This window comes from Salminus brasiliensis, chromosome 7 (assembly GCF_030463535.1).
Source record: "Salminus brasiliensis chromosome 7, fSalBra1.hap2, whole genome shotgun sequence".
Lineage (NCBI taxonomy): Eukaryota > Metazoa > Chordata > Actinopteri > Characiformes > Bryconidae > Salminus > Salminus brasiliensis.
Genome location: NC_132884.1, coordinates 24124091 through 24151959, shown reverse-complemented (window position 1 = coordinate 24151959; position 27869 = coordinate 24124091). Strand labels below are relative to the sequence as shown.

The 27869-nt window shown below is 40.8% G+C and overlaps 2 protein-coding genes across 3 annotated transcripts in view; both read left to right on the top strand.

Annotated features, from left to right (window-relative positions):
- Window positions 1–80: 80 nt before the first annotated feature.
- Window positions 81–9940, top strand: pgm1 (phosphoglucomutase 1). Its single transcript, XM_072684260.1, has 11 exons — window positions 81–414; window positions 1700–1862; window positions 2650–2793; window positions 2890–3015; window positions 4061–4251; window positions 5326–5480; window positions 5644–5759; window positions 7374–7509; window positions 7925–8108; window positions 8530–8664; window positions 9536–9940. The coding sequence occupies exons 1-11, from the start codon at window positions 169–171 to the stop codon at window positions 9623–9625; spliced, it is 1686 nt and encodes a 561-aa protein (XP_072540361.1). The 5' UTR covers window positions 81–168; the 3' UTR covers window positions 9626–9940.
- Window positions 9941–22066: 12126 nt separating this feature from the next.
- The window catches only part of ror1 (receptor tyrosine kinase-like orphan receptor 1), a 125334-nt gene continuing 119531 nt past the window's right edge, over window positions 22067–27869 (top strand). For both annotated transcript variants that reach the window (XM_072684259.1, XM_072684258.1), the window contains exon 1: window positions 22067–22380. In XM_072684259.1, the coding sequence (XP_072540360.1) occupies window positions 22245–22380 (136 nt within the window). In that variant the 5' untranslated portion in view covers window positions 22067–22244. The remainder of the gene's footprint in view (window positions 22381–27869) is intronic.

Genomic DNA, 27869 nt, shown 5'->3' with positions numbered 1-27869 from the left:
TAACACACACTTCTGCGTTAGAGGAGTGGTGTACTTTGCCTTTAAATGTTGTGGTGGGCGTGACCGCCTGACTGCCAACAGAGTACAGCAGTGTGTGTACGAGAGGAGGTGACACGGCCCACATCCCCCTGAACCACACGGATCACACAGGCGAGCTGCTGGGCAAAAATGGTGAAAATCACGGTGGTCAAGACCAAGCCTTACACTGACCAAAAGCCCGGAACCAGCGGCCTGAGGAAAAGGGTGACGGTGTTCCAGCAGAACCAGCACTATGCTGAGAACTTCATCCAGAGCATTATATCCACCGTCGAGCCTTCTCAGAGGCAAGAGGGCACCCTGGTCGTGGGAGGGGACGGTCGCTTCTTCATGAAGGATGCCATTCAGCTGATCGTCCAGATCGCTGCAGCCAATGGGGTCAGTATGAGCTGATTTATCCGATTCATAGTGAGCAGGCTAGCTAGTTGTTTAGCTTAGCGTTAAGCACTTCGCTAGCAGGCGCATTTAGCAACGCAGCTTGCTCTCGTGCTACAGAGGAAGGACACCTTTCGCAATCTTGTGTGTTTCAATACGTGCACTTTTGCAAGGACACGATCATTCAGTCTTAAAAAGAGAAACTGGCTCAGTGGGGTTTCTTGCAGAGAAACTAGCTACGTTTCTAGCTTCACCTGCGCCAAATGACCTGCGTGATCTTTTCTGTGACCGTTCCGGAGAGGTCGCCTAAACGTCAAGAGACACCTTTGACATTTGCTGACCGGCTATATGAGAAATCGGCTCCTGTCTCAGGAGTGTAGGCACTTTTGAAAGGGTCGCCAGCTGCGGCTGCAGAATCGCAGCGAGGCGGCGCTCGCGCTTCCGTGCTCGGGGTTTGCGATTACTGAGGCTGCGCGGTGCGGTGAAGGAGGCGCGTGCGTGCTGACACGCAGCACCACGGAGAGTCCTTAGCGAAAACACACACACATACACACACACACATACATACATACACACATTCATATATATATATATATATGAATGTATATATTTTATCTCCTAGATCAGAATCGAGTCTTTGAGTGGGTTAAACAGACCAAATTTAAGCCTAAGCTTGTGATTTTTAATGGAGAAACATCAATGACACCAGAGCAGACTTCATTGTCAACAGTACTGAATCTACAGTGTGTCGCCAAATTTCTAAAGGCCTAATTCATCTTCCAACACCATCTACCATCCTGATTCCCAATCCTGGTCCTGGGGGAACCCTTGGCCTGCACATTTTGGTGGTTTCCACACTCCCCTCACTTCAGGAAGGCCTTGTTAATCAGTGGATTAACTGGATCAGGTCTGTTGGGACTGAGGGGCCCCCCTGGACCAGGCTTGGGAACCACTGATTTACTACTGGCACATAATGGCACTGCAGCTCCAGCCCTGCGCCAGCGCCTGTTGGTGAGTTTCATGGTCAGATGCACCTGAATTTGATTCTGAGTAAAAAAAAAAAATCACCACACTTAGTCCTAGTGTTGATGATAATTGAATGATAAGAATGACTCCTTGTGACTCATATAAATCGTACATCAGATGACAGTTCATAGTGTTTATAGTTTAAAGCTATAGTTTATAGTCTTTTCAGTGTTGTGTGTGATAGTATGCTCATATGACGAACATGCACAAGGCACAACAACAACAACTTCATTTTTGACTTCTTTGAAACTACTACTTTCAGATTGGCAGACTGGTCATTGGTCAGAATGGGATTATGTCCACGCCCGCAGTGTCCTGCGTGATCCGCAAAATAAAAGCTGTTGGCGGGATTATTCTCACCGCCAGCCACAACCCTGGTGGTCCCAATGGAGACTTTGGCATCAAGTATAACATCTCCACTGGAGGTACAAGATGTTTAATGGGGAAATATGGCGACGTTGCTTTGCAGGCCCTTATTAGTAGCCTCCTCATCACTATTTTAAATGATTATTTTTTAAATTATCATTCATTTTCATAGTTTTCTCCCAGTGTCTGTGTAGTCTGTGTCTGAACCACCTGTTTGATTGAGCACAGGTTTAAGCATATCTCCCTCTAAAGCAGATATATATTTAAGCTGCGGCCATATAGCATCATTGAATATACCACTGCTGATGTAAATTGTACAACCTGAGTGGGAATGTTCTCACTGGCATATGCTTGTGATTTGGTCTATGTGTATCACACATGACCTATAACAGCATGTCTTGTTTTCTGTTTTATGGATCATTTTTATACTATTTTATACCATATCAGGCTGTGTATTCAGAAAAAAAGAATGTTCCCTCACAAATTGGCCATTTTATCTGCTACAGTTAAAGACTGTAGCCCATCTGCTGTTGCACAATTTGTCAGCACTTTGATAAATCTTACCATGTTTATCCCTGTTGTTTATCATTGGAAGAAAAAGAAGAACTTTAGCTTGGAGTTTGATGGGGGGCTAATTTGATCAGGGGGCTCCTAAACTTGACTAAACCTATCCAGGGGATTCCCATCTATGAAGCTGGTTAACACCAGGGTAGAAAATGTTAATACATCAGTGTAATGTGTAGGGTAGTGTAGTGGTGTAGGTTACATTCTTTTCTTCTTGCACAGCATTACAAGACACTGGGTACGTGCCTACAAATTCTAACCCTCCAAATCTGCCTTCTCCAGGCCCTGCCCCAGAGGGAATTACTGATAAAATCTTCCAGATCAGCAAAGGCCTCCAAGAGTACCACATCTGCCCAGAGCTCAAAGTGGATTTGTCCACCATTGGCAAACAGACCTTTGAGGTGGACACTTTCAAGCCCTTCACAGGTGTCTTCGATCTTGTCTTTCTCTAGTTACTTGTCATTTATCAGGTTGGTTTATTAATTATTGTTTTTTAATTGTTTTGTCTTTGCTTTTGTGTAGTGGAGATTGTTGACTCAGTGGAGTCATATGCAGAGATGCTCAGAGACATCTTTGACTTTGCTGCCCTGAAGGAGTTGCTCTCTGGACCCAATCATATCAATGTCCGGTTAGATGCAATGCACGGAGGTAAGTAAGCTGTTTAACTGAATTGTGGTGATCTGCAATGCACAGTAATGGTTGTTCTGTGCTCTCATAGGACACAATATAAATATTGCTGTACCTATTCAGGCATAATGTTATAGGAAAGTACAGTCTTTTCCAGATGGTGTGGCTTAGGGCAAAGTGATAAAGTGTGGCTGAGAGCTCTCCTGAGCCTGCTTTCATATTTCTCAATAACTCACAGAATAAATGTGCTCAGTGTTTCTGTGGAGTGAGTGTGTGTGTGTGTGTGTGTGTGTGTGTGTGTGTGTGTGTGTGTGTGTGTGTGTGTGTGTGTGTGTGTGTGTGTGTCACCGGCTCACTCTCTTGGAAACTTGGTGAATGGTGAAAACCCATGTTTATACCAGGGTTTTTTCCACAGCATTCCTTTTACAAGCATAATTTTCAGTACATCTGTACAGATTACAGGAAATATGTTCTATGACATTTGTAGTATTTAAAATAGCCTACAGTGGAATTACCACTGTAGCAAGGCAAATAATAAAAAATCCTATTTGGTTGAAGGTAAACATATAACCTGATTCTAATTTGACATCCGGTGCACCCAGTGGCACAGTTGCTGAGCCGAAGGCCTGAGCTTAGACGATTTGGCATATACTGCGTCTATCATCAAGAATGAAATTACAGTAAAATTAATATCCAGAATGTTGTATTTGAAAAGTGATAAACTAATGTTGAGACTGATGGAAAAATGACAAGAAGTACACTATTTGTACGCTATTAATACTATTAAATGTTTAGCATTTCGTAATTCCTTGTTTCTAAAAAACTAATATTAGGTAAAACATCTTAAAAATGCATTTTCATTGACAAAAATATAAAAATAACCAGTGATTCCAAAATGTTCACAGCATATTAGGATCATCGAATTAGACATTGTTAAAAATGTCTATAGGAGGTGGTATAGGACACCCATGTTGGATGGTGAGTCAAATGAAGACGTTATGAAGTTATTGCTGGTATGATTATTTGACATATATTTGCTTTTCTTTACATTATCTCTCACAATTAGTGGTGGGCCCCTATGTGAAGAAGATTGTGTGTGAAGAGCTGGGTTCCCCTGCCAACTCTGCTGTTAACTGTGTCCCCTCTGAAGACTTTGGGGGTCACCACCCTGACCCCAACCTCACCTACGCTGCTGACCTGGTCAATACTATGAAGGGAGGTGAATATGACTTTGGAGCAGCTTTTGATGGTGATGGTGTACGTGTTCATGCTTTTTCAGTCCCCATTAATCAGAGATTGTTTTATTATTCATATGCAAATGAGTGTGCCCACACCCAAAAAACACTAGCTTGTGTTTGCTAGTCGTAATAATTCAGATGTAATCAGGTAAATGTATTTGATATGTATATGAGTTTTGTTCTGTATAACATTGTTGTGTATAACTGGCTTGCATTTAAGTTGACAGTAGCTACATTTCTGTCCATAGTATTTTTTTATGCCATACATCTTTACGCTTTAAAATGTTTGTTGCTGTAGCCAAACAGTGCATTTCTCTATTCAAGTTCAGTACATGAATGATTTGTTGTTTGTAGAGAAAATTGACATTTACGCCTTTATTATGTGTTATGCACTGTTAAAAGTAGAAGTTCACCGTAGAGGAACCTTTTAAGGTGCTTAAGGGAATCTTCAAGAAAAGGTTTTCGAAAAATAAGGTTCCTCAAAGGTTCCTCAAAGCACATTAAGAGGTTATGTGCCTAAAAATTCCTCAATGAACTTATACTATTAACAGTGTGTGACAGATTTCCCTTACATGCTACAAAGCCTGTGTCCTGAACTACACACTCCCACACTAATAGCATATATACTATTAGAAGTGCATCACCATTAGAAGTGCATTTGTTAATGTAAAAGTGTGTGGTCTGGGATGCATCAAAATAAACACAACTAGCACAGGGTGAAGGTATACCAAAGACTAAGGAGGAGATCAGTGTGGTCTTACAAACAAGGCTACAGCCTTTCTAAATGGAACAAGCTCAAATATCTAAAACTGAAAATGTTTTTTTACACATTTTCCTTTTATTGGTTGTAATTTGAGCAGAAAGTTAATGGAAATTTTACTACTTTGATCCCACATGTTATTGCTAATCTAACTGTGTCAGAATTATTCTTAATTAACATTAGCTGTTTACTCTATTTTCTGAATATCCTTCAAGCATAACCTCTCCAGTCTTGTCAGACACCCCAGTATGTAGCAGTAGATATTCAGGACCTTTTTAGAATATGTGCTAGCTCAGTATCTGACTCTCATTTCCATCTGCCCTTTTGCTCTAGGATCGTAACATGGTTCTGGGTAAGCATGGATTCTTTGTAAATCCTTCTGACTCGGTAGCTGTGATTGGTGCAAACATCACCTGCATCCCCTACTTCAAGAAGACTGGTGTTAAAGGACTGGCACGCAGTATGCCCACCAGTGGTGCTCTAGACAAGTAAGAACAGCCCTCATCCCTGTACCATTTTACTCCAGTCACTTCATGATTTCACAGACTGAAAGATAGTGAACTTACACTGCACTGCACATATTGGAGCATGTTGGTTGTTGGATGTTCCATTCAATGTTCTGCATTCATGGTTTGTGCTTGTGTTTGACAGTGTGGCCAAAGCTCTGAAAATGGAGCTGTATGAAACGCCCACAGGCTGGAAGTTCTTTGGTAACCTCATGGATGCTGGAAAACTTTCTCTGTGTGGAGAGGAAAGTTTCGGCACTGGTGAGTGGACCAGTAGACAAATCTGTTCAACAAAATTAGCCAATGGCTGCTAATACTAATGCTAATGCCACATTGACTTGGATAAGCCAATACTGAAGAAAACACTTTACAGGTGACTGAAGGCATTAGAGTGTGCCAGTCAAAATAGTTTTTCCCCAAAGATTCAAAGCCTAATGTCTCCCACTCCTGAACAACCATCATTCCAGCAGTGAAGCATGGGAGTGGGAGCTTCATAAGGACATATTTTTCAGTGGAGATATTAATGCAAAAATGTTAAAATGCAAGGTGGGTGGATGAATGGATGGATGGATACAGGAAAATACTACAAGACAACCTGCTTCAGTCTGCTGAAAAAACTAAATCTTAGGAGAAACATTTAGCAGGAAAAAATCTCAGACACAAAGCCAATGCAACACAGGAAAGGCTGACTACCACGACCACAAAACTGTGGACCACAAACATCATCCAACCCACCTGAGTAAATGTGCTAGAGAGAATAGATGGAATCACCTCCAAAAAGTGAGTAAGGCTTACCTAGCCTTAACCTCAGCAGGCTTAAGGCTCTTACTGCAGGAATATGTGATTCTACTATGTAGTAGTCTAAAGAGATTGAATATTTCTGCTAGCAGCATATGTTAAGAGCAATGAATGAATTTTGACTTTAAAATAGTTTGCAAAATAAATCCTGGCTACAACAGTCAGCACAAGTGTCCTTTGCAATCAAATCTGCTGACTTTAAGGGGGTTGACTGCTTTTAAAAGACATTATATTTGGTAACTATTTGTTTAGTATTTCTGTTTACTTTGTGTATTTATATACATCGATCAGCCATAACATTAGCACCAGACGGGTGAAGTGAAAATCCTTGATTATCTTTATCTACAGTGGCATCTGTAGATATGTGCACGTATTTGTCACTGTACAGTGTACAGCGAAATGTGCCCTCTGCATTTAACCCATCTGTGGTAGTGAACACACACTCACACTCTAGTGAGCTAGGGGCAGTGAGTTCACACACACACCCAGAGCGGTGGGCAGCCAACTCCAGCGCCCAGGGAGCAGAGAGGGGAAAGGGCCTTGCTCAAGGGCCCAACAGTGGCAGCTTGCCAAGCCCGGGAATCGAACCCACAACCCTGTTATTGATAGCCCGGCACTCTAACCGCTGAGCCACCACTGCCCCACTGCCCCATTAACTGTCAAGAGGTGGGATATTAGGCAGCAAGTGAACTATCAATTTTTGAAGGTGGTGACGGAGTCATGGGCACCTTAGGCTTACTGATGCTCATGGAGGCCTCACCTTACAATTTACAGGACTTAAAGGATCTGCTACTAAAGTCTTGGTGCCAGATACCACAGCAGACCCTTAGAGTCCATGCCTCAGCGGTCAGATCTATGGTTGTGCTGGCACAAGGGGGCCTATTCAGCATTAAACAGGTGGCGTTAATGTAATGGCTGATTGGTGTATAGAGTGTGTGTGTGTGTGTGTGTGTGTGTATGCTTGGTCAAGTTCTTTTGTTTACCAACAGACCTTTTTTGCAGGACAGTGTAGTCAACTGTATTGCTATTTGTAGTCTTTTGCTTTCGCTCTTACAGTCTAGGTCTTTTGTCTGATAGGGTCTGATCATATCCGGGAGAAAGATGGTCTATGGGCTGTGCTCGCCTGGCTGTCAATTCTGGCTGTTCGTAAACAGAGTGTGGAGGATATCATGAAAGAGCACTGGCAGAAGTTCGGCAGGAACTTCTTCACCAGGTGACTGATCCAAACAAAGTAGTTAATTCATTGTTCATGTACAGTAGGTTGCATTCAGAAGCCAGTCACAGTTAGCAGTTTGCATGAAAGTGTGAGTGGAAGGCTTTTTTTATTTATTTAAAGAAGTCAGTTCTGTAGTTTGACTGCCCTCTGGTGGTGTCTTAAAGGCTTTGGAGATTTTCCCATTGTACATTCTGGTAATTGTTCAGATGGTTTAGTCTAAAGGTCATGTACCATGATGATTGTATCATGTAATTGTAGTAATGTAAATACATAATTACATTTACATTCTGTTTTCCTTCTGGAGATGTAAAAAAAAAAAAAAAAAAAGTAAATTCAGAATATGTCTGTTTTACAAAGAGAAGATAAGTGGACTCCACTTCATCCTTTCTCATGGTGTTTTTCATCCTAACAGGTATGACTATGAGGAGGTGGACTCAGATGCTGCTAACAAGATGATTGCACACCTGCAAAACACCATGTTCGATAAAGCTTTTGTTGGCCAGAAGTTCTCTTCAGGGGATAAGACATATCAGGTGGAGAAGGCTGATAACTTTGAATACAAAGACCCAGTGGATGCCAGTGTCTCAAAGGGACAGGTGAGCTGGAGACAGAGCCTCAATCAGAGCTTATTTTGTAAACAGTCATCTTGGCATATGTGACCGCTGAAATGGTCGTCTGTTTTGAGAAACTCAAGTAACTGAATTTGTCAAACTTGAAGAGTCCAGATCTCTGAAACACAAACTCTTTCACCTCTGAAGTAACCTTTCATTTAGACCCTTCCTTCCTCTGCAACACTGCAGGAAAGAAAAGTAGAATTTCAGTCCTACATCTGCCAATTGTTACTAGTTTGATACGGTCTTTGAGAAAAATTATCATCATTTTTATTGTGTTTGAGAAACATGAGAACAAAAACACCATAATATTATGAAATGAAATGAATCTCTCATATTTTATGTTTCCTAAAGCTGTCCAGCACTGTGTCCATTATTCCTGGCATCCTGTCCTTTTTTTTCCCAGGGCCTCCGGATCATCTTCAGTGATGGTTCCCGTATCATCTTCCGTCTCAGTGGGACAGGCAGCGCCGGTGCAACTATTAGACTTTACATAGACAGCTATGAGAAGGACCCTCAGAAAATCTACCAGGATCCACAGGTAGACTTCCATGAGTTGACTCTTTGGAAATGCGTGCTTAAAGATTGGTTAACAAAATACCAAAAACTGTCTGGAGACTAAGTTTGAGTTTACTAACGAGAGTATTATTAAATAACCCTGTTGGACGTTTTACTGGAGGGTCTTCAAGAATGTCTGTTGTTGCAGTTTGAATGGTTGGTTTATTAACAGTTTTGGCTTTACAAAAAGTTTTATCGTTGACATCTGTTGAATTATTATGCAAGCCTATAAGGCCATGTTTTGGCTGAATCTCAGCCCAGTAAAGTTCTTTTATGGTCATATGCTGTATTTAAGGTCAGGAAACATTCCCTGAAAATCAGTCTTCTCTCCCACCATCAATCACATTTGTAAAGACATGCTGACTTAAAGAAACCCAAAACATAGATGAGTCTGCCCTTTAGGTGACTGCTCACACACAGGTGTGTGGTGATTGGCTATGGCAGAATGCTGATAACACGCACAGCAGGTGAAGCCGTGCGCTCAGTAAGGTTCTTCTTTTGAGAAGAATTATTTCTGATCAGGCCGATCACAAGGCTATCAAGCTGTCTAAGAGAATCATCCTCAAATGCAGTCAGGCTAAATAGAGACTGCAAATCTGGGTCATGCTTTATTTTTTGGGCCCAGCAGCTGTCTCACTTTCTCACTTAATGTCTGGGCTTGAGTTACTGTTGGCCAGTGTAGAGGGGAGCTAAACAGGAGGAGGAAAAGAGCAGTGCCATAAAGAACTCACAAAGTCATTTTTATAGTAAGTTGGGAAGAGCGACTAGAGGGATCTGTTGTAGGTTTCTGTACATGGGATTTCGAAGTGGGGTGCTTTAAACTGTATTTACAGTGTGCCATTTGTGTTCATTAGGTCATGTTGGCTCCTTTGGTTGACATCGCCCTGAGGATCTCTCAGCTCCAGGAGAAGACTGGGCGCACTGGCCCTACCGTGATCACATAATGACCTTACAGGCCCCATTCACTGCCCAAATCTAGCTCAGACCAGAAATCACTCTAACCAGCATTGCCTTGCTCCAGGTCCACCACCAGGCCTATATTCCCCATCCACCGCCACAGTCCCGTCTTCCATTTGTTCTGTGTCTCCAAACACGTCTCACATGTTGTGTGTTTCATAGGTGCAATAGAAAGTCTTGATTTACTGTGAATAGATGGATAAAAATTATATTAAACCACAGACTTATATTGTGGTTATATATGCACTTATATCAGCGTGTAGATGTGTTAAAAGATACTCATTAAAGGCACCTGATATCCAGTTTTTGGTTTTGGTGTTATTTTACATTCCTTCACTAGAAACTCTTCTTGATAAGTAACTGTATATGGGGCTCCGAAAGGTCCAGCAGCCACTATGACCCGAGGATTCCTGGTTCAAATCCTGGGTAATGCTGCCTGCCTGCCATTAGCAACCAGAGCCAGAGAGAGCACAATTGTCCTTGCTCTCTCTGGGTGGGTAGATCCCCTTTTCTCTCTTTCCCTACATCACTTTAGTGTGGTGCTGGTCATCGTCTGCTAGCCGATGCATCAGAACTGGGTACCTGCCCCTTTCCTCCAAGAATCTTGGCTGCCCGGTGACGTTACATCAACAGCAGTTCAAAAAAGAGGCGGTGGCTAGTTGTCTATGTGTCAGTCCTCACCCTCCCAATGTCAAGAGCAGTGATGGGTAATTTGAGTATGACATTGTTTAAAAAAAAAAAAGTAAGTAACTATATGATGTCATTCAGTGGTGTTTCATCACTTCAGAGCATGTATTCTGACTGTGTCACCTCCCAGTGCCTGGGAGGATTTATACTTTGGTCCATTCTATTTGCAGTGCTTTTTGATTGAGATTATACAAGATATGGATGTACAGCTGAACACAGGTCAGGAGAAAGTGCAGATTAAAGTAGCTCAATTCATATTTAAGATACTGTCTGGATACTTTTGGACAGTTCTTTTACAGATATGTAACTGAATGCTGAATAGTTTAAACTGTTGCACAATGTCATTCAACATCTAAGAGAAAAATATTAATATTAGTCATTTATAGGCCACATTGGCCTGGAAATAACTACAAAACATGATTAGCATGATCATGTTATGATCCATCACTGTGTTTTAGAGATGTCAGTTCTTTGGAACATTTATATTTCATTCATGGAAAAAAGAAATATATCTGCTGACATTTAGAGTTCCTCTTTAATCTGAACTGAAAAAAAACTATTCATACTGAGCCAATTGCACACTTCTTTGATGGAGGAAGACTCCTTAGTGTAAGTCTGAGTAACTGTGATAGTAATCACTTCAGGAATGCTGAATTCAGCCAGTCAGCTCTCAGATCAGTACAAGGATGTGGTCATGGTGGTGAAATGAGCCGCCGCCAGGAAACCTGCATAATAAAATATATTCAGATTTTTTTTATATATCCACCCCACAATAGCTTTCAGAAACGGTCAGTCCTTAAAGAGTGATTTAACCATAATCCTCTTTGCAGACCAAGCTGAATAGATCAGAAACCACTTCTAGGGGCACAAGAGTAGGGCTTCGAAATCTGATCTAAACTAAACATAAATGTTTAAACTAGCTGTCTACTTGCATAGTCCAGATTGAATTACCTTAATATGAATTTGCCATTGCACTATATTACAGTAGAATGCTATAAGATGCAGTATGCACGTAATCGGTTAAGTTGTGGTGCTGATGCTCAAGAAGAATTTAGATTTGTGAATATATCAAATTAAAATGCAGAAGGACGTTTTCTTAAACCTCTCATTTTCTCAGAGGTCCATGCTCTTTCCCACCCAGGACTCCCAACAGGATAGGCATTTGTAAAAAATACAAAAATGACATCATCTTTGCCATGGAATGGATGCAAATGGTTACCTGTTGAGGCTCCAATTAAAGTGACGTAAAGTAATGTTTTGACAGTGGAACGCTCCGGTTCCTTTTTGTGTTTTGGGTAAATGAAATCGGGAGTTTTCTTCCTCATAAGGCTCTGTATTGTCTAGGCTCTCCAACCCAACATGGTGTGACACACAAAGTGTTCTAGCGCTTAGACTCTAATGGCTTGCAGGCTTTATTTTGATTGGCCGTCATTACGTCAAGTAACAGTTAATGGTAAAAATGATCGTATTTTTAGTTGTAGGCCTCGAAGACCTTGAATTGCTTTCTCTTTGGTTTTCCGTTTGGTTCTTTGTAGTCTATCCATTAGTGTTTACCAGTAGAGATCAGACAGCTGTCTGTATCAGACAACATAGACAAACACAATGTAAATAAACTAATAACACACAAACAGCTGTACTTTTCGTATCTTTATTTGAGAACATTGAGTGAACAAACATCCACAGTGCAGGCTAGAAAAAGTAAGTGAACGTCTTCTTAACTTCATAGAGCTATCTGTATTTTTTCATTATAATTACGCAGGACATGTGGGTTTTTCACGTGCATTGCCCATTAAGGAAAGGCCTCCCTAAAGACAAAGCTGGTTTACTCACAAATCTGCTTTTCCCAAGAAAAAATGGTTGGTGTGAACCATAGCTTAATGAAAACAACTTTCAGAAGACCTCTGAAGATCCAAAGTTATAGAGATGCATAAAGGCTACAAAAACGATGTACTGTGTACATCACTCAACACTCCACTGTTTTTCTGTAATGCTTCTGTTGTTCTTCTCTTTGCTGTTGCTGTAAAAAAAATCTGTTGACAGATTAGACAAAAATGTAACTTTTTAGAAGCACAACGCTACGTTCAGGGGAAAAGAAGACTGCACATGAATACCTCATCTCAAATGTGAAGCATGGTGGAGGGTGCATCATGGTTTGGGGTTGCTTTGCCGCCTCAGGGTCTGGATGCCTCGTGTTCATTGAGGGAACAATGCTCAATCCATTTTAACCTGCATTGTGGATGTTTACTGAATGTGCTCAATACACACGAACAGTACAACTTTGTGTGTTCAACGCTTTAGTCAAATTGTGTTTGTCTATACTTTTGACTCAGATAGCAACCAGACCACGTTTTGTTAGTAATGAATTCAGAAATCCAGGTCCTTCCAAAGGGTTCACTTACTTTTTCTCACAACTGCATGTGAGGTTGAGTATCTGTGATAGTGCAGAGCAGTTCTAAAGTACTAGAGAACTGGCTGATTGAATACAACATCTGCAACTGCATCAAGTCTCTCTGCACATCTGTTAAAAATCAGTTACAAATGATATCAGATTTTACAGTCTCCTAAAAAATAATTCAATTATTTCAAAATGTTAGACCCTGAAGAGCTACACAAAACATTCCTCTGGTAGACATGGTTTCTTTCTTTGATGCACGGAGTCATATTTGCATCAATGTACTGTGAATATATAAATTAATCTGATATGGAGGATCTTTAACACATCAAAAGAGATCTGTTTATTTTCTTTGCAGTAGACCTCAGACAGTGCAAGAGTGAGTAATATAGCGCGATGAAGCCTTATATTATGTACACTGTACGATTACATGACAACCTATACAGTGTAGGTAATAATAGCTTGTCTACACAGTGAACAATTAGCCCACAGTCATGCTGACCTGAATGAGATCTTTTTTTTTTTTTTATTTAAATGTTTATTGGACATTTACATGGACACGAATACTTTAATCTCAAATGTGAAGCATGGTGGAGGAAGCATCATGGTTTGGGTTTGCTTTGCTGCCTCAGGGCCTGGATGCCTTGTGATCATTGAGGGAAACTCTTATTTAAATTTTATATCATTCAAATTAAAAAACATTTTGCCTTCTGCTGTGAAGTCACCATTTTGGAGATACATGTTTTTAATTGAGCAGAGAAGATATGCATGGTATATGATATGATAATTACAAATATGCATTGTACAATCAGAAAGAGAGTCCCACGCAAATATAGTGATCATAAAATTGGAAGTGATGGAGGTCATTATCAGCATTGGATAATTTTAATAATATATATATATTATATATATGGTATTGTATACATGATATACATACATGTTTAACGCAATTCCCAGGGATATTATTATTCGTCAAACATTTTCTGCACACAAGGCCATTTGTGGGCATGTACATTCAGGTGGAAAATCTAGCAAGCTGCAGCAATTCCATGCTGCTTCAGTGTGAAAGAACACATTTCCTTCGTGCGCTGTTTGTTTCAAAAGGGGGTTTGAGAGTAATGTAAATAAATAGCTAATAACTCCTCTGCCCTGGGGCGAACAGCTAAGAAAAGGAACTGAGATTGTTTTCGTTACAGTAAGCCCACACAAGCCCACGCAATCCGCACCCTTTGCTAAGTTCACCTAATGAAAATAACTCAAATCTCTTTGTGTTTGGTTTAAGTTTATTTATTGCATAACACTTTACAAATTCAGGGAAATGTCCAATTCCACAATAGTTACTCCCACACGTAGTTTGTTGTGGTGTAATGATAGAGCGAGAGCAATCATCTGCAGAGAACATGAACTGGGTCTGTTTGTATCTAGGCTATCACATGCCTATTCTGTACCATTTAGGCAAGTAGAAGGCAATAGGACGAAAATTATGGATGTACTCAGTCAGAGTCTGACTGAATCTTCTGGGCCCGTTTGTACTGTATTCGTCAAAACCTGAGGTACATGATAGAGAAATATAGAGGACATTATGAGAAGTAGTCAAGTAACACTGGGAAAGAGAGTGACAGAAGGCGAGAGAGAGAAAGATTGTAAAGTAAATCACAAATGTACTTACAGTACACTGCAAAAGGTCCCTGTTTACACTAGCCAAGTATCATTTACTTCACCTTGAGTTCACGTCTTCCACGTTTCCCAGGCTTTTAGACATGCTCAGACGTTTAGACATGCTTTTTCTTCCACTTTACTTTATAAGGACATGAGTAAAGTAATAATGGAAATAGCAGCACACTAAGAAAAGCCACCGTAACTTTATGACTAAAATACCTTCCCGTGTTAGAGATTCATTAATCGGACCTATAGTCTATCAGCTATTTTACTAGACTACATGTTACTGTTTGCTATATTGTAGAGGTGTCTTTGTAAGGAATGTGCAGACACCAAAATTCTTACGACAAGTCAATTGGAAACAGGTCAGTTTGATCAGGGCCAAGCTATCATATCTGACTATTCAAGCCAGGCAAAATAAATACGAGAACATGATCCTGCCGGACACTCTCTACTCGACACTTTCCTTCTTCTATTTTCACTGTGACCCCCTCCCTCATACAAACACACTCATGCTTACCAGACATGACAGCACAGCCCATTTTCTTAATAGCCTTTGCTTCACTTGTGGGGTAATTCCGACATGCGTTTCTGCATAATCAAACATGCCTCACTGTCCATTTAATACCAAATTGTTATTAGAGGCCTACAGGTTGGATAACGTAAGAAAAGGCCACCCAAGATTACAAATATGCCCTACCACATTCACACACACACACACACACACATACACACATACACACATACACACATACACACATCACTATCCTCACACCCTTGCTCACATTAGTGAGCAATGAGCACCAACTTTGTAGCTGCTCACTTGGCTTTTGCATTAAAAGGGTAGAGTTAATAAAAGTGTGGCATATATGAATGGCCTGTGCAAAAGACTGGACATTGTAAGCACTGTTAAGACCTTTCCCCAGACCTTGACTAGCAAATCAGGCCTGAGGCATATCACCAACTGTAATTAGGAACTGTCAGCAGAATCAATTGTCCAAGCTTTACAAATTATCGAACTCTTTGAACTTTGTACGAACACTCATCAAACATGGGCTCCTTTAAGCAACTGTACGCTCAGCCTTATAACAGATGGTTGCTGGTATTTTGTGGAATCCACTCTTCCCGTGCAGAATTGCCAATGCCACTGGGAGGCAACACAACTCACCATGAGACATCCACCCACATTCTTTAAAGTTGGAAAGGTGTTCTTTTCACAACATGCAGATATTAAAAAAAAATTAATCACCTTGCGTGTTTGAGGTGGCAATAACTTCAGGCTGTTGCAGATGGCATTGGGTTGCACAGGGATGATTGGGCTATAAATACCTGCGGTCTGCGCAATGGGATTCATAGATTGAGAAAGACTGATCTATATGTTCATGGCATGCAGCTCCCTGTGGAGTGTTCTTTCAGAAATGGGTTGAGAAAATTTGTTGCCTTCTAGAAGCAAATCTTGCCTGCAAGTGAAGTGATTTTCGTTTACAAGTCGTGAAATGTGCAGACGGTCCCTGTCTGTCAGTTATTCTGACGAGAATTCCTGGGAGAGTCGCCACTGCTGGTAGACCTGTATGACTGTACGCTTTGATACATCTGCAAATCCAGCTATTTTCCTTACACTAAGGTTGTTGGCATGCTTTCCAATGCCAATCATTAACATCTGCTTTGTGACCCATTTTCCACACACTGAATGAGACATTCACTGCACTGTACCACCTCTTCTCAAATCTATGAATCATATGAGTCACACACCCTGCAGGTATGTATAGCCTGATCATCCTTGTGCTAAGTTACATTTTGCACTGCAGCAATATAGTCTTTATGATACATGGATATAATTCATATTATGCCCATGTTGTTATTTTATATTCAATAGCAATGTGTGCAAAGTAATGGTAATATTTAAAGTATTTTAGAAAAAATAAGAAATTCTGAAATGACAATGTGGATATAAATGTACTTCATTTCTGATGTTATGAAGATATCATTATAAAGTCATTTTAGAATTGTCTGCTTTTTACCATTCTTACTTCTTTTAGATTTCCTAATAATTATTCAAGCTTAGCTTCATTAGCTTCTTATTTTCATATGAAGATTAAAGAAGGACATTTCTGACACCACACCTGTCCTGGTCTGTTGACGGTGTTTGGGTAGAATAGTGTACATTTCATCTCTCTTTAATCCATATCTGCAAACTGGCCACAAATATGTGTCTACTGTATCTGCAAGAGGAAAATTATTTACATAGAACTAAAGCATGTGCTTGTTCTTGCTAGTGACAAGTGCAACTTCAAGGGTTGGTCTGATTTTCCCTAAATCTTTGTTTCAGTCAGCAGTCAGGCTGAATTGAATGATCCTGCAGTGTTGTAATTTGATTCATTACATTTTCAGAAGATTCGGAATTTGGGAATCACCTCCTCACTTTTTCATTCCTGCAGAAGCCCTGCTCCTATAACTGGAAAGCCTCTGTTGCTCTTGAGACCATCAGTGGTCCAGAACAGAGGCTCTATTCTCCGAAGCTCTGCTGTTTTAGGGTGGAGCGGCCGGTCCTTCAAACAAGGCTTTAGCACACAGGCCTTAAACTCCTTGCTCATTACAATTAGATGCGTTTTGCTGTGCATGGTTGCAATTTCAATAATCTTATTTTGCTCTGGGAAAATAAAACAGATAGACATCAGAAAGAAAAATAAAGAAAAAAAATAGCCCCATGTCATAAATACTTCACCTCCTTCACTGCACAGCAGATAATAGCTTCCAAATGTTTAATATTAGATGCAATCAGGCTGAAGAAAAAGCACTGCGCCCTTTTCTTTTCTTTTTTTTCCCTTGCTAGGCCGGAATGCTTAACTCCAGAAGAGACTGCATAAATCATAGCGTATGCAAAGTTTAAGCAAAGTATCATGTTTTATCAAACCTTTCTTTGCCCTCCAGGAGCCTTTTGAGGACGTCTGTTTTCACAGATTATTCATTTACTGTTTTGAAAGTGTTAGATCTAGCTGTCTTTAATAATAGCCAGCCATTTTACCAGCAGTGGGGAATACAGAATAGTCTCAATACGAATTTTATCAGACTGAAGTTGCTTTGTAATCATTCCCACAGAGACATTTATCTCTCTCTTGTTTCCCTTTTTAATTACAGACACTTAACCTCCTTGAAAAAGCTCAAAAAACAGCTATCATTATCTGTCCCCTCTTAGGGGTCATACTCATCTTCCCTTGAATGGCTTTAGGTGTAATACATTTAATCATTCAATCATTCATCAATCAGTCATTTAAAACTGCAAATGAACAAAGCCAAGCTGCTACTATTGCGTTTTTGACTATTGTCTTAAACATGGTTTAAGACAAGTCTGTGACCATTAATACACTGTATAATAAGCTTCCATTGCTCCTTAACTAAAGTAGCATCATAGCTAGAGGGCAAAGCTAAATAACAACTGCACTATGGACACCAAACATGCCCTGACTGTTCACTGCATTCAAGGTGGAAGCAAAAGCTCAGCAGATTTTTTTTATTTTTTTTGCTGAACTATCACTTTAATGTGCTGTTTTTAACTCAATAACAGGCCTAGCAGCAGAACATATGCATGGTACCCTCGCTCACAGAGCAAAAGCACCCAGCTGTCTCCTTCCTGCCTTCCTTCGTGTAATATCACATTAGAGGCTGCTGGGGTGCGTCATAACGCTGGGCTTTGATCGCAGGCTAACGTTAGCATGTGTCACAGAGCTGACAGGGGGAAAGGAAATGAGAGATGAACTTTGGGTTCACAGAGCCAGCACAGCCCATCACTTCAAAAGGCACACGCTCAGAGCCCTCTCCACTGCTGTCGACATGACACAAATGAACAGAAACAGGTCAGGATGCAAGACCCCGAGCTTGTAAATTGCTACCATTCTCTGTCCGATCCCTATGGCCCTGCGCTGTTTTAAAGTGGAAACAGTGGAGCGTGCTGGCTATCAGGAAAGTGAAGACATCTCAGCTTTAAATACGCATAAATCCTCCTGGCCTTATTTTAGGGCAAATGGATGGATTAAGGAACACTGTGACATATGATGTAGGAAGATGTATTGATGTGTAATGTAAAAATATGCAGGTGGAAAAAGTCACACACATTTGACCACAATTTTTTATCCAACTGAATGAGGAATTTAAAGCAAGAATCAAATTTGTAGAATAACATATTGCAGTTCTATCCTCCCTGTCACACAAAAACCTTGTATCTACAATTTTTGCAGATTTTCACTGTCTGACAGTTTGAAGCTGGTTGTTTTTCACCTTGGGAAAGATGCTTCAACATAACGTGGATAAAATCTTTTAATAAAAAAATGGAGGTTTTTGCATGACAGCTATAATATGTGCTTTTTGTAAAATGTCACTCACCTGTTGGATTTCATTCTGGAAATAAACTAAATACTGATTTTAGGTTCATTTTTATTAAGAAGAATAATTTTCTATTCAAACTCTGCACATTTTACAGTAATAATTATATTCCATTATTAAGTTTTGGTTGAAAATAAAAGACTGCATTCTTGAGAGGCCAAGCATAAACCTTTTCTGGGTAAATACTTCTAAATGAGCGCTCGTATGGGTTAGATCCTGAGGAGCTGGCCTGCAATCAACCAATCATGTTTTGATGTCCAGTGGTTGGGACCACTTTTATGGGAAAACACGTCACTAGTCTTGGAACTGTCACTGGTGATGCATAGCTACGAACTGTAGCTGCTAGAAAACAGCGCCACCAGAGCTTTTTACTGAACGAGTCAGTGTAAAACTGCAACATACAAGATAAAATGTGTGTTATTGTCTTTTACTCGCTTCAAATGATACACAGAAGGTATTTTACTAGAGTTTTGAAGTGCTTAAGCTAAAAGGGCCAAACATACATGTGCACTGACATTAGCTTAGTTTAACATATTAATAGAATACCATAAGTTGGCTAGCTAGCTAAAAAAAATAGGCTAGTATTATTGTAGATGTATTGTTTTTATTATTAATATTATCTGATTAATATTACCTGACCGACCAGTGACATTTATATTCCAAACTGTGTTCCTAGGTCTAGTAATCACGGTTCACCAACAGAAGTAATAATACATATGATGAATAACATCTAGAGTAATCTAACCTGACCTTAGTCTTAATCTTAATCTGGACATATGATGATATAATATGACAAAGCTTTACCACTCTCCATATCTAAACAGAGGCAACACACCATCACTCTAGATTCAATAAGGAATAATCAACTCACACTTAACTAATGAGGAATTTAAAACCAAAATACTAGTGCTGGAAATAGAGGGGAAACAGTGCCATACACTGTTTATTCATATGTTGGCGTTTTTATCAGCTGGTATAACCAAATTAGGTATTCCATTTTAAATTTCTACAGTGAAGAAAATATACTAGGAGCTATTGCTGATACAACAAACACTTGTTCACTCAAAGGGAAACCCATTTGCAAAACTGGTCATTTTATCGTAATCATATTGTCACACAAAATCTGTGTCTCTCTAAAAAAACACTTATAAAAAAAAATATGTAAAAATATATTATGCCAAGTCATTTTCTAGCAGTTTTGTTGGTCCATTCATCTTGAATTCTCGACACAAAGTAAAGAACAGCTGCCAGATTCATATTCACATTCAACTGTAATTGGGATTGGGAAAATTGTGAAACTGTTGTGAATCAGTGAGGATACAATAGTTTTTTGTGCAACAATGTGCAATAATATAGTCTTTAATAATGAAATATCTGTGTGATACTATGTATTATGCATGTGTAAAAACACTCACCCCACTGTACTTTACTTGTTGCAAAAACAGGAACAGGTGAGGGTCAGGTAGTGCCTGCTGGGTAATCTAGTTTATATAGCCTCATTATGAATCATCCAGAGGCTGAACTGGACAAAGCAGAATGGGCCGGCATGCAAGAAAAAGTTACATTACTTTATAAGCTGTATTTGAGTGAGATTATTTGACGTCTTACATACACTTGATCTGTGACTGATGTGCTTAACAGCTGTAGATGCACCTACTCATTCATTAATATGACTGTCTGTGTGTGTGTGTGTGTGTGTGTGTGTGTGTGTGTGTGTGTGTGTGTGTGTGTGTGTGTGTGTGTGTGTGTGTGTGTGTGTGTGTGTGTGTGTGTGTGTGTGTGTGTGTGTGTGTGTGTGTGTGTGTGTGTGTGTGTGTGTGTGTGTCGCAACAGATAACACCACTACCTGCCACTGAGCTACCACACCATGTGGGAGACGGGGGTTCGATTCCCGGTCTGGGTGGCTATGCTGCGCTGCACCAATAAGAGTCCTTGGGCAAGACTCCTAACACTACATTGGCCCACTTCTGTAATACGAATAACCTTGTAAGTTGCTCTGGATAAGAGCGTCAGCTAAATGCCATAAATGTAAATGTAAATGTGTGTGTGCACAGCTGAATGCCTGCATCATGCAGTAGAGGCAGGAAAACAGGAACAGGTGAGGGTTAGGTAGTGCCTGCTGGGTTATCTAGTTTATATAGCCTCAGTATGAATCATCCAGAGGCTGAACTGGACAAAGCAGAAAAGTTACAGAATAGCCAAAAGGAAAACGCAGAAGTGCTGGTACTTCTACCGGCCCACTTCGATTACTGGCTAATACTTCAACAAAACCAGGACATAGGCGGACAGTTAAGAGAAGTGAAGAGATTCAGATTTAGTTAAGTTTTGTAAAGTATAGAGAAGTTCTCTGACATAGTCAGTTATATATACAGTCAGTCTTTCACAGTGTGTTTAAAGAATACTGTTTTTTCGGCTTTGGATTGAAGACGTCTTACATTATTAGTGTCTTTATATTTACTGTAATAGAATATATCTAGACCTGACATTGCAGCTGAATGAAGATGGCAGTTAGGTGGAAAATATCTCCAGAATGTTCTTCCAGTTTTTCCTGATTATTTGCCATGGTTCAGTTATTAGGCATATGGTTTTGATACTGGAAAAGTTTTTAGACACAGCGTGTCAGAGCGTCCTACTTTGCACATCACTGATCTCGGCGTTAACATGAACATCTGTAGATTTTAGCTCAGGTTACATTACTTTATAAGCTGTATGAGTGAGATTATTTGACGTCCTACATACACTTCACCTGTGACTGATGTGCTTAACAGCTGTAGATGCACCTACTCATTCATTAATATGACAATGTGTGTGTGTGTGTGTGCACAGCTGAATGCCTGTATCACGCAGTAGAGGCACATTAAAACATACACATACTAGTAACACACTTATTGGAAGGGGTGTGTGATATATAACATGAGGAGAATTTAAAAAGAAAAATTACTGAAACCACAGCAAGTCTACTAATGAGAACTTTCCCTTATCATCCACTTTTGTTTAGACAATCAACCTTTTTAAATACACACTTTTTACACTTACCAGAAAAACTGCAGAATCCCCATCTTATTATGAAGCAACATGGGCCCATGAACCCAGCCTGTAAACCTGGACCAGAACACTAAACGGATCAGCTCTTAAACACTACACGGATTAATGAGAGCTATCTCGTGTGCTTGTGTCTAGTCTCGCCAGCAGGTGGCGACACTGACCCTCACCGGATCGCGTGGCCTCTGCATGGGGGCTCAGCAGCAGCAACAGTATGTGTGTGTGTGTGTGTGTGTGTGTGTCTGTGGACTTCGGGGTATGAGAGAGCGAGAGAGCAGGAGGCGACGGGGGCGAAAGAAAGTGAGCTCTAAAAGAACCGGGAGAGAGTGAGAGCGCCAGAAAAGACGGGACGGGAAAAAGCGAACCACCGGACCTGGGAGAGATCCTCGAGAGTGACTGTGCTTCACCTGAGAGAGTATTTCCAGTGGATGTAAGGCGGGCTCGCTATGGAAATGTGTCCGACACAGACTCCAGTAACCAGGGCACGGAGCGCGTGCTGCTGCTGCTGCTGCTGCCGCCGCTGCTGCTTGCTGCTGATCATCCGCTTCCTCGCGCTCATCGGCGGGCTGCACGGTGCAACAGGTAGGCTTTAACACACCCTCCGTTGTGCGGCAGAGACCCCCGTTCCCCTGCCTGGCTCAGCTAAGTAACTGTTTTATTTGTAGGGAGCAGTGGAAACTCTAAAGCGGGCTTCTTCAGGTAGCCAGTTCTCGCTCAGGGTTGGGAACCACAGTTCTGGAGCATCATCGCCCATCTTCCTTCTCCTGTTGCACGAGGAAGTTGGAAGGTTTAGAGGGGGCTTCTAATATAGCTAGGTAGTGCTGGCATTATGGTGGCGGTTAATCGTGGAGTTCCACTAACCTGCGTGTCCCCCCACCACCCCCACCCTGCTCTAACACTCACACCCGGCTCACTGGAAGGGCTTAATTAGCTGATTAGTGGGAATAGGTGTGGTGGGAGCAGGAGGAACCAGTGGTACTAAATGAGCAGGCGTGAGAACCAGTGTTGCTTAAGATGAATTTTTCAAAATTTTATTGAGAAAGTGTTAATTGTTTTATGACTTGATGAAATGAAATATTGACTCCTAGTAAAAAAAAAGTGAGCTTAAAGCTCAAGCTAGGAAGCTAAAATAACCCCCAGTGTAAGCTAGGGTGCATCTGTCATGACTGGAACTAGGAAGCTGTGGCCGCGTGCAGCCTGTGTAAGATGTAGCCAGGATGCTGACTTGTAAAAACGCTTAAACTGACCATAATTCTGGTCGCTGGTGTGTTAGAAGTTCTTGACCATGACCTTTAAAGTACTAAATTATTCCAAAAAATAAAACCAAATTCTTTCTGCTGTGTATAATGTCGGAGATGAGAGCTCGGTCCGGCGCTTAGACGCTAACGCTGGACCAGGAGTTACACACCCCGGTCAGTTGATCTGGTCGCAGAGCTGCTGGATCCCTTTCGTTGTTGACCGAGCGACCCTTCCATCAGATGTGAGCACATATTGGTTTTAGCTCTTTATTGAGTGACAATAGGGCTCTTAAAGGGCAATGAACGAGTGTGTGTATATCGCAGCTTAGGCTCTCAGCTGGAGCTCCTTTGGAAGGCCAGGATTGCTTCATTTGCGTGTGAAAAGAAGCCCCTTAAGATACTTACCTCACAATCATGCAGAGCTGCTGAACACCCTGCTGAAGAAAGACCATTAACCCACATAGAAAGACACATTACTGTGGGTTAAAGACACTTGAGGAATAAAGGCTTGTTGTTCCAATCAAACGTAGACTCTCACAGATGAACTGTGGGTAGTATGGCTAGTATGGCCATCCTCAGCAGGGATTCACTCAAATGATCTATTCTAGTTTGCTGAATAGACTTTCGGGTTTAATGTCTTGCAAGCAGGCATATTTCTGGTTAAGGTCTCTGCTCTGAGACCCCTGACTCGGCTCATGAAGAGCTGCAGAGCTACCCAAACGGGCTCTGGATGGGACCCCTGGGCGAGGGATTGAGAAGTAGTGTTATGAAAGTGTAAAGTATGCACATCAAATCAAACACTGCATGTGCACCAAATAATCTGATATGCCCCATATTGTCATTGATCATATTTTGTGGAAACCACGTCCCCGGTTCAATAACACTAAGAAGGGCCTCCACTGGTGTAGTAAAGAGATTAGGCAGGTCGCGTCACCCCTGTGCACTGTGGTAGATTTCCATTGCACTGCAGATATGGGCTCTGTTTTATGGTAGGGTGTAAATGAAGACCTCTTGCTTCATGGGTGAAGCTTGTCAGCGGAAGGTGGATTACTCCTGGTCTCCTGTTGATATAAGTGGATTGGTGTCCCCCACCAGTTATTGCTGGTATCGCATGAGCTGTTCTTCAAATGCTAAACATGTCAAATGCATCTTTATGACGGCAGAGAGACGGTTCAGCCAACACGTGCTGGCCAGGCCGTGTCTATGACTGAGGCCAGCAGCTGAAATGGAAACAGACCTGTTTGGTAATCCAGCCTTTCGGCTTAATAATAGTTGAGCAAGTGTAAATCATGGAGGTGGAACCGTTTGGTTGCGGTGTTGAGCAGGACGTAATGTTGACACTAAAGGCACTTTACTTGGGGGGGAAAAAAGGCCTGTTAGGGAGGATTGTTCCGCAAGCCCCAGTCACACTCCAAGGTTTAATCTGGTCTCCTAAAAAAAGAAATGCATGGTGCAGTTACTGAAGCGTCCAAACCTCAATCTTAGAAATCCTTTGTAAATATGGAAGGAATGCTCACTCAAGCATGTGTACAATAAGTGCTAAACCCTCATAAGCCCCATAATCCATCTTCTGTCTTGATCATGCTCTTGGCTTCGTCTAACCCAATATTATAACGCTAATTATTAATCGCTTAAAGTTAAAAATCATTTTCCACATATGTTCTTTATCCCTTTTAAATCTGTATATTAGGGGTGTCAGGCATAAAAAATGAGCCTGCATCTCACCATTTATAACCAAGCTTGAAGGCTGGCCAGACAGAAATGCAGCTCGACTTGTGCAGACGCATACAGTGAGAGGACAGCGATAGGTTCCATCAACAGTTTTTAATCGTTTGATTAATTTCATGGTCTGCAGGCCTCTCCCTATGAGGAAATGTTTCTAGAGAGAAAGCTGGGTGTTCTGCTGTTCGGGATGGTAGGCCTGCTCGAACTTAGCTTTGCAGCTTGCGGTCTGCTTAATGTAACTTTCTTCAGGGACGGTTTGGTACGAACTGTTTCCTAGTGTCTGTGTGTTTGGGTTTGTGATGTAGCAACTGGCAGGAGCTTGCAGCTGATGACTATCATTATCCAGCTTCAGCAGCATTGCGCTATATTAGAACGTTGCTCTAGACTCGGCGCTGTGTTTAATTTTGTCAGCCATAGTCCTCTGTAACAATAAACACTACAGTGTCCTGTTCACTATGACGTTTGAATGCCTTTGCCTGATGTCGGAAAGCAAGTTTACTCTGAAAGCGTCAATTTATCCCTACTAGGTTTCCCAGGCTGGTCATTGGCAGCAGTTTCACAATACAAGTGTCATAATACATCGATGTGATAAATAGTGCGCTATATTAGAGGTGGCCAATAATGATTATTCGTAGACAACAAAGACCTTATATCTTAACAACCCGCACCTTTCTGTGTTCAAATGTACCGTCCAGTACTACATTCGGTCTCTATGTAGAATCCAGGTGAAGGTCAGAGCACAGGTCAAGGAGCTGCTCTCTTTTGCAAGCAGGCTCTTTGCAGTTATTTTGGCACTTTATTACAAGTATTTGAGTATTTTAAGTATTTGAGCTCAGTTAATTGTTTCTTATATATGTTTAAAACTGTTAATCTGTGAGCTGCTGTTGCACCGGATGCAAGTTTTACTATGGAAGAATTTTGTACATTTGCATAGTTCTTTACAAAACTGGTTTGAGGAATCGTTTTTTCAGTTTTATGTAAAGCTGTGCAAAATTAGATTTATTGTTTTAGTCAGAAACATCTTTTCATTTGTTCATTCCAACTTATTAGATGTCAGAAAAAGATTATTTTCTAACCTTCATTCCATTTAATACAAAAATGTTTTGCATTGTTATTTCTTAATGAAAACTAAGTGTAATCACTAATTGCTGTGTGAATAGTCTTAAGTAGTGTTGTGTCGTTACTGGTACTTACACACAGTATTGGTATCTGCACTAGAGAGCACCAAAGCTTTCTGATGCTGTACTTTTTTTTTTTTTTTTTTTTTTTTTTTTTTTTTTTTTTTACATAGAAAAGTTTGGTTTCCATACTTTATGGTACCAAATGTTTAAGCAACCAGTGAACAGACAGTCATAAATAGTTATTACCATTTAAATAGACATTTAATGGAACTTTTGGCACTCTCTTTCCATGTGGTGTCTTTCCATGTTGAGTTTAAACAGCTTTTTTTTTAAGGCCACACACTAGTAGTATATTTTTACATAGAGACGTGTACTTGTAATGAAATGTGAATTTTAAACACTAAATAAAAAGCTGTTTGGTTGATCTTAGCAAGATTATGCTTCCCTACTTGCTTGCTGCATTGTGGTAATTTTCATTGTTTCATAGCTCTGAAACTTTTTTTTCAAATGTGCAGTTACTCAACCAATACATGCTGTTCAGGATTCATAGCCAGTCAGTATCGGTATCAGTTTTGGTACTCTGTATCGGTGGTGCAGAAAGGTGCAGAATTGAACCAATTTATATAAAATATGAATCAAATTCAAATGTAATTGATTGTGTAACTAATGGTGTATTGAAGTTATGTTACTGTGTGATAATATTGAATTAATAGTAAGAGTAAGAGCTCTACCGGGCCAAAAGAGTAAAGTATTTTAAATTATAGTCAAATCATATCAGAACACTGTAAAATGTACTGTGTATCTGGATAATTATGTGAAAAATTATTGGCTGTTTATTTATGCAGTTGGTCTGCTTATCTCTGTCTTGTGGAGTATATGTATATGTTATCACAAAGAATCAATTACAGAAACCATATTTGCAAAACACATCTCACAACAGCCCTGGTTACTGTAGGCTGCATTTTAAGCTAGATGGCATAGCCGCTGTATGTGTTTCGCCCCCCACTCACTATGTCTTTTGAATGTCAGCGGTCAGAGCAAACAGATGAAAGTTTGTGGTTTCCTTTAAACAGTTCGGCTCCCACTTGGAGAACGCTGACACCGACATGCATCACCTGCCGTAACGTATTCTTCAGATATTAAAGGAAATGGGATGCCGTAATTATCAAAGAGATCCGGCCTGAGCCCGCACTTATCAGACAGGCATCTCCTCTCGCCTGGGCCTGCTAATGCGCCAGCACTGCGCTACATTTGGTTTTACAGAAGGCACGATGAAACCGTTTAAAGGATGGCTTTTTAAATCAGCTGTAAATGTGTCGGAGAGTAAAGCTCTAAAGCCTGTTTGCTTTGTATTAAGGACTTAAGTAACCCCTAGATGCACGAAGACCACAGTTGGGTCTTTGTGCGTGCTGCGCTCCCAGGGAGCTAATAAATACCTTACCTTTACAGGCTGTTCAGGCTAAGGCGATTTGTAAAAAAAAAAAAAAATTGAAAATCTATGTGCGAGGTATCTGTCATCTGGGAGACTTCTCTCCTTTCCTCCACACACTGCTGGTCTTGACGGCCTCAGGTTTCTATCACTGAGGAGAGCTTTGTACATTCATAATTTGGCCCTGCGTCGTTCGTGGAATATTTTGGACTAATAAATGGCTCCCTTGGGGGGAAATCTGACTCAGAAACTTTAGTAGAGCAGTGAGTGATCTAAGAAGGTGTTACTTCAGGCTTGTCTTAACCAGGGAATACTTTTGAGCTAAAGAAGCTTCTGCTTCCATCTGCATTTCTCTCTTCGTCTATTACTGTCTCCCTCTCTGTCTTTTCAGTGATTATATTTAGCCAATGGATGCTTTGGCAGGAATTGTAGTGATTTTTCAAGCTGCTGCTCTCCAGTTCCTCTACCTGGCTCATCCTCATTTGGCTGCTGTTACACTTTATGATGGACAGATCTGGAACGGGTTCACTGTTTATCCCCATGCTGTTCTAAATGACA

Excerpts from the sequence above, each read along its gene's own strand:
- pgm1 (XM_072684260.1), top strand. The coding sequence starts at position 169 with ATGGTGAAAATCACGGTGGTCAAGACCAAGCCTTACACTGACCAAAAG. Across the intron at positions 1,863-2,649 it reads GTATAACATCTCCACTGGAG|GCCCTGCCCCAGAGGGAATT; the intron begins GTACAAGATGTT and ends TGCCTTCTCCAG. Across the intron at positions 5,481-5,643 it reads ACCAGTGGTGCTCTAGACAA|TGTGGCCAAAGCTCTGAAAA; the intron begins GTAAGAACAGCC and ends TGTGTTTGACAG.